Source organism: Atheta coriaria, unplaced genomic scaffold (genome assembly GCF_025399875.1).
Source record: "Atheta coriaria isolate IRGN ID8LTWV9N9 unplaced genomic scaffold, Caltech_Dcor_3.1 hic_scaffold_3_pilon, whole genome shotgun sequence".
Lineage (NCBI taxonomy): Eukaryota > Metazoa > Arthropoda > Insecta > Coleoptera > Staphylinidae > Dalotia > Dalotia coriaria.
Window position 1 is genome coordinate 6,186,579 of NW_027045445.1, and position 7,423 is coordinate 6,194,001.

The window sequence follows — 7,423 nt, forward strand, 5'->3', positions numbered from 1 at the left end:
TCAGTTACGTACATTGCTGGTTTGTCTGTTACCCACTGAAATTAGCCATGAGAAACACGAACGTAACCCGTAAATGTGGTAAAAGATGCTTTTTGGCGAAGAACGACAACCAAGTATACTACAATCGTACATTAGCGGCTGCCTATATACAGGTAACCCCAAAATTTTTAAGCTTTTTCAATTTTAACCTTTAACACTACAATACTTTGATGTTTTAGCACTTTATCCTGTACCGTTTCCTAACCTCTACCAATGAATGTGAAGAACCTTCACCCGCGTTGTTCCCAATCCAAGATTTTCAGCCTCTACGCTCTATCGCAGAACCTCGAAAGACATTCCCTTTTCTTCCTATATCAAGGCGTGGATAAGTTTCCACAGAGAGAAACATAACCAACTTTTACAGGATTCCATCTTGTTGTTATGCAAAGAATTAAAGATGACGCTGTTGCAGTGGTAGACGCCATTGCTCCCGATGACTTTCATCCCAATTCCATTTTGGGCAAATTCCGATGGTCAAGTATACGAACACCTGAAAAATTCCACTTTTCAAGGTGAAGGAAACCTCGACCACCAAAATGGTGGTACGATATCATCCACACAAACACAACACATCAAAATTATAAAAAAATAAAGAAATTTTAGGTTAATGTACAAAAATATGCAACTTGCTAATGTTTTTACCAATCAATTGTTGGGTTAGCCCTCCTATATTATACATTTATAAAAGTGTTCCTGGGACCATAACCAAGTGTAATCAATATTTCTTTATGGTTTAAAATTGAGTACTGACGTCTCTAAGATCTTTTTTTCATGTATCTATCGAGGTTTTCTCACCTTCGGGATCAAAACGGACGGTTTCCTGTAATTTTCATCGTCGACAAAGCAGATTTCATGACCGTCGGGATCAGCAAAAGGATTACCACGAACTGTGGCTTTCAGGAGTGTCTAAGGAAATCAAAGAGTTTAAAAACAGTTTCATTAGCGAGAAGCTTTGACTGAGAGCATCAACATCTTCTTGGTAGTTTATGAATGGTGAAAGCTATACGTCCGTAAAGCAGCAGGCACGGTTTAGAGGCTCATGTAGAAGAAGAAAAAAAGAGGAAGAATATTGTTAGGTGATGGGTAAAAGGTAAAAATGTTTTTTTAGTTACCTATAAGTTTGTAATTCCAATTTTGCTTGCTCAGGAGCAAATCCCACAGTGACTTTATTTTTCTCCTGATGATAAATGTCCAAACCAAGTAACTTATGCCAATGATGGATCTTTTCAAGATTTGTACTGGCAAGTGTCACCTTTTTGAACAGGATCTTAAAAACATCAAAAATCATTTTTGACATTTTCCCTCAAAAATCAAGCAATTACCTTGATCAGTTGGTTTGTGGTTCATCAAAATAAAAAAACCTATACCCATCTGGTGCCTTTAACACATTCCCATGGCGGAATAGGATAATTCTGTTAGCTTGGCCCTCTCCAAAGCCTCTCTCTACTCTTGATTGTAATGCCAATACAAAGTCATTTACCAAGGTCATACTGCTTCACAGGATAGTTGGGTCAACTCAGCAACAAGAATAGGTATCTTCCGACCACATAACCAACCATAGTCTTACTCCACCGGTTATACGGTCTAATAATAAATAAAAATCAAAACAAATCAACAATCACCGTTGATTTCTTACCCGATACCAAGTCGCCTCACAACCATCAGCGAATTCTTCATGACGCAAGACTTTCGTACCGAGAATATCGCGGTAAAATGAGCGTGGCATTTGCGATCGCCAATTTAAAGACATATTAGAAGAGCACGACCGGCTAATTTCGACATTTTTGAGGATTATTTAATTGTTTATAGTATATTTTGTGTTATAGAGAGAGCAAAGTCGTGACTGAACTGAAGTGGAACTGAGTGGAATGTGGAAATAAATCGTTAAATCACTCCGAGAACGAGTGTACAGGTGTAATTATTATTGTGACCTTGTTAAATAAGGAGGATTTGTGTTTGTGTGAGCTATAATCGACAGAAACGGTGATAAATTATTTATCGTGTGACAGCAACTTTATTTTTCTATATTGTTTTAGTTGATTCAATAATTCGACTTAAGATGGCGCTACGTATTCAATATAAAGTTAAATTTGTTATCTTTTGCAGTGGGAAAGGGGATTTCTGCTACTCTGGAACTCTCCCATTGGCTATAAGGATAGTTAAAACGTAAATCTGAGATTAAATTTTCATTCTTAAGAAAAAATTGCCAAAAGGGGGTGCTTGATACTTTTCGACTTGATTTTTCAATTCATATCTCTTAAACTAAACACTGATAACAACCTACAAATAACTGATTATGAAGGTGGGAAAATTCTCTATCAGATAAAGATATAAAATAGTATATTTCCAACAGTAAAGGCCTAAAAACGCGACTAAAAAGTGCTAAAAAGAGTGAAATTTTGCAATTTTTGATGATTTTTCTTCAATCGCGAATATCTCGAAAACTAAAGAGATAATTAAGATCTGATCGCAGCATCTTAATCTACGGACCATTTTTCTATAAGATAGGATCCTCCTAGAACGAGTGCTCAGGTGTAATTGTGTGTGTGACCTTGTTAAATAAGGAGGATTTGTGTTTATTGTAGACAATAATCGGCAAGTGGTGATAAATTATTTATCGTGTGAAAACAGCATTTTCTATATTGTTGCATAGTTAATTCTATAAATTCACCTAAAGATAGCGCAGCAATATCCGATATAAGTTAAATTTGTTATCTTTTGCGGTGGGAAAGTTTCCGCTAGTCATGGAACTCTCCCGGCACAGATAACACAACTTATAGAATTAATTTTTGCAGGGGATTACTAAAGTAATAGAGTAGTAGTAATTACTAAGATGCTCCCAAGGTTCTGGCGAGTCTGTGAGAATGTTATTGGGTGGTGCAGATTGTGCAAATTGCACCCAACGCATGGGTGTAATACTGCAGCAGGAAAACCTGCTGTTACCGGTGCTGTGATAATGAAACTTGTCCCGAGTTTGGGCGCAGCGCGCGACGACTAATTACGGCTTATTGCAGCGCATCTATGCCGTATTAGGTGCAGCAGGGGATGGGGCCGTGCACGTGCTGTGCACCCTCAACGAAAGGTAAACGTTCGTCGGAGGTCGTTGAGTGTGTGATTACAACGATCGCATCATCGGAATCGGTGAGGTACGTTTTAATGATGAAATGATGAAATCAAGTTTTGCTTTGATTTTTGAAGTCAGCGTCATGAAAATTAGTAATAAATTATTAGTGTTTTATTGTAGCGTGATGAACATTTGTTTTTATTTGTTCTATGATAAATGTATTTACAAATTTTATTCAATCGCGAATATCTCGTAAACTAAAAAAGAGATAATTAAGTTCTGATCGCAGCGTTTTAATCTACAAACTATATATAAGATAGAATAGTTAAAACGGAAATCTGAGAGATGAAATTTTTCATTCTTAAGAAATTGCAAAGAGGGGGGGTGCTTGATACTTTTTTCGACATTTTTCGAAAATTCATATCTCTTAAACTAAAAACGTTAGCAACAACGGAGTACTGATTATGAAAGAATGGAAAATTCTCTATCAGATAAAAATATAAAATAATTATATTTCCTACTACCGTAAAAGGAGCCTAAAAACGCGATTGAAAGTTAGCACAAAAGTGACATTTTGCAATTTTGACGATTTTTCAATCACGGGCTATCTCGTAAACTAAAAGAGATAATTAAGTTCTGATCACGCTTGTTTTAATCTACGAATTATTCTCTATAAGATAGGCTGAAAGATTCAAAACGAAAATCTGAGAAGATGAAATTTTTCATTCTTAAGAAAAATTGCAAAGGGGGTGCTTGATACTTTTCGACGATTTTTTGAAATTCATATCTCTTAAACAAAAACATTAGCAACCAACGAATTGCAGATTATGAAAGATTGGAAAATTCCTATCAGATAAAAATATAAAATAATTATATTTCCTACCGTAAAGGCCTAAAAACACATTGAAAGTGCTAAAAGTGACATTTGCAATTTTTGCTCATTTTATTCAATCGCGAATATCGTAAACTAAAAGAGATAATTAAGATCTGATGCAGCGTTTTTTAATCTACGAATTATTCTCTAAGATAGGCTAGTTAGAACGGAAATCTGAGGTAATTTTCATTCTTAAGAAAAATTGCCAAAGGGGGTGCCTTGATACTTTTTTTTTCGACGATTTTCGAAAAAATTCATATCTCTTAAGAAAACTAAACACTGATAGCAACCTACGAATTGCTGATTATAAAATATTAGAAAATTCTCTATCAGATAAAAATATAAAATATTTTAATTTAATGGGGTAAACGGTTTAAAAACACGACTGAAAATGCTAAAAATTGATATTTTTAAAATTACAAAAATTTTAATTTGTTGAAAAATCTTTAATTACTCATAAACTATATTTCCAATATTATTTAAATTTTACACACCTATTATCAACAAAATTGTTTACCACTGTACCAGAATTCTGCTCATAATATTGATTTCCACCAAAGTTACAAGCAAAAAACTTTGTCACAAATAACCTTCATCTAAGATTGAAGTTATTCTTAAGATTAAAATAAAGATAAATACAACTCAAAGTTAACGTTTATGCCATAAAACATAAAAATATTTATTATTGCGTATAAATTATGAATATTTTTACGACGCCATCATTTTCGCAGCAATAAAATAATAATTACCAAAATTCGCGCATTTTGCGCAAATCTGGTTGCATAACTAGCCATACACGCTAAAGTTCGCAAAGTTTAATGGACATTTTAATTGATCCTTTGATCCTTCACTCACTACGTCTCTGAAACAATTACGTTTGATCAATTCAAGGCCAAAAACTCCTATTACAAAGACACACAACGAGATAACCTCTCAAAACAGCATAAAAATAAACCTTGAATGTCTTAACCTTAAAATTTCATTCTATTTGTGCAGGAACATAATTACTTCAAGTGCATTTTGCTTCAATTTAGTACTTTCCGAAGTCGGAAGTGCGTGTTAATTGAATTGAATTGCATCGAATCGAAAACGCCTCGAGTCTGACAATAATAGAATAGTGGAAGGTACTAAACTCGAGAGTCGAGAGTACAAAATGGCGAACGTTAAACGTGTCGTTTTTTATTTTTGCTGCCTGCAGCCCGAACTAGAGAGCAAGTCATTTTGATATTGATATCATCGGTTCCATCAAACGCATCCCGCATCCCGGGTACTTGATTTTATCGACGGGCGAGTTGTAGGACTTTCAAAGCGGAAGTGCAAAAGTCCTGCTGATGGCATGAAGAGCGACCGTAATGATGGAGAGGACAAAACCGGGGAGAGATAAATCGATTTCTTTAGAATTTTCAACTTAATTCAGGAAAATAGTTGTTTTGTGCAGCTTGGGGAGAGATTTAAAATACGGAATACGGAAATGCGATTGTTTTTCCAACTTGGAATTGGGTCTATCATGACGACTGCATTTAATGAGGGAAAGTTTGAAGGTTTTAATGCGCATTATGCGAGATAATACGTTATACAACTTTTCATATCGAAATAATACTATTGTTTTTCATTATTGTGTACTTCGGTTTTGTATTTTTTGGGTATAAATTTATTTTGTGTTTAAAACTAATTTAATAAAATTAATGTTTTTAGAATTTAATTTTGTGATTTTAAAACCGGAAGTGGACAAAAAAATAAACCGGAAGTTGAAATATTTTTTCATAAAATTATTTTTTGGGCAATAACTATTAAAAATAATATGAAACATATAGAGGAAATTTAAAACCGGAAGTTAACCGGAAGTGGCCATTATTTGTCTAAAATATGAAAGATTTTCATCGAATTTTTATTTTTTTAAACATTTTTCTGATAAAAATGAGTTTTAATAGTGAATATTTCAATTTCTGGTTTGTTTTCTGGCCACTTCGGTTTGGAAATGTGTACCAGAATTGCATTTAATAGGTGTGCGGAGGCTTCAGTTAAGTTTGGTATGCCAAACAATTAAAGATAAACATCGAATTAAAACTTGACTCGGTTGCGACTTGGAAACGGCGGTTTTGAAAGTTCAATTTACGATTGCGATTGTTCGCCAGAGCGGGGCGCACGCGACCCCTTCAATTAAAATCAATTTTAATTACCGTCGGGAATACGCGGACTTGTAACTCGGACAGGAAGCAAACGCTTCAAGTTGAACTAAACTCAACTAAAAATAGGTCCTAACCCACAAACCACAAAAGATAATTAATTACTGAGAGTGATTAGAAATAGAATTAAAATTAAAATTAAGATGAAAGTTTTATTTTATTTGCTTTGAAAATAAATATTTGAATGTTTTATTTTTTATTTTCTAGTTTTTATTAGAAGTATAATTATTGTGTTTTTGTGTGCAGAAACTGTTTTGATTATTCGTGTAGGTTGTTTTTCTTATCGCTTGTTTGTTTACATTGGGATTGTGATAAGATGCGAAGAATACGCGTAGATTTTTATTCTCTTCAGTGTGTCTAAGGCTTGTGTAGAGTGCAGTGCGTTGAGTGCAGTGTATATAATTTTTAATTTTAGACAAAAACTTTTGAACATTTTTTATTGAAAATTGGAAAAATGGAAATTCAAGAGAGGAAAATTCAATATTGGCATCGTTTTTGTTGAATTATAGGAATTTCAAAAGGTAGATTTTATTACATTTAATTTTTTTTATTATTAATATTACTATTAGTATTATTATTCTAACGGAATATTTTGTTACAGGTAGGTTCCTGGGATGGCAGCAGTCAAAGAGTATCAAAAGTGAGTTTTAATTTTTATTAGCACTGTAACTGTATGTTATTTACAATGTGTGAAGTTTAAGTAAAATAACTAGAAAACTAGTTGAGATAATTTAAATGTTTAAACGCGCACTGAAAGAAAATTTATTTCTTAGTTTAATTGTAAAATTACAATACTGAACACCGTCGGCGTTAATTGTTATTAACAAAAGAAAGAAATAATGTAAAAACAAAAAGTATGAAATTTTCTTTTAATTTTGCGATTTAATTACGAAAAATCTGCTACTGATATTTAAAAATTTCAAAAACCAATTAAAAGTAAATCTACCTAGAAATATAATTACGAATTTCAAATCAATACATTTATTACTTTTGCCTTTTATAAACAAATTTACACCAAATAGAATAAGATTACTTCGAAATAAACACAACAGTTGATAAATAAATACATTCACAAGGTTAAAATAAAATAACAACAAAACCAGTTGAGATAATTTAAAAATGTGAACACTCACTGATAGAATTTATTTCTTAGTATATGTGTATAATTTCAAAACTATTCACCATTCACTTAATTTATTTATTAACAAAAAGTGAAATAATTCAAAAATAAAAAATATTATTTTCTCTAGTTATTTTGTT

General features: G+C 32.8%; 1 protein-coding gene across 1 annotated transcript; it reads right to left on the reverse strand.

Annotated features, from left to right (window-relative positions):
- Positions 1–794: 794 nt before the first annotated feature.
- On the reverse strand, positions 795–1,789 carry LOC135803729 (glyoxalase domain-containing protein 4-like). The gene is given in 7 exon segments (XM_065317412.1): positions 795–826; positions 829–849; positions 852–937; positions 939–995; positions 1,152–1,306; positions 1,584–1,629; positions 1,683–1,789. Coding segments are annotated over 7 exon segments (504 nt in total).
- Positions 1,790–7,423: the final 5,634 nt, after the last annotated feature.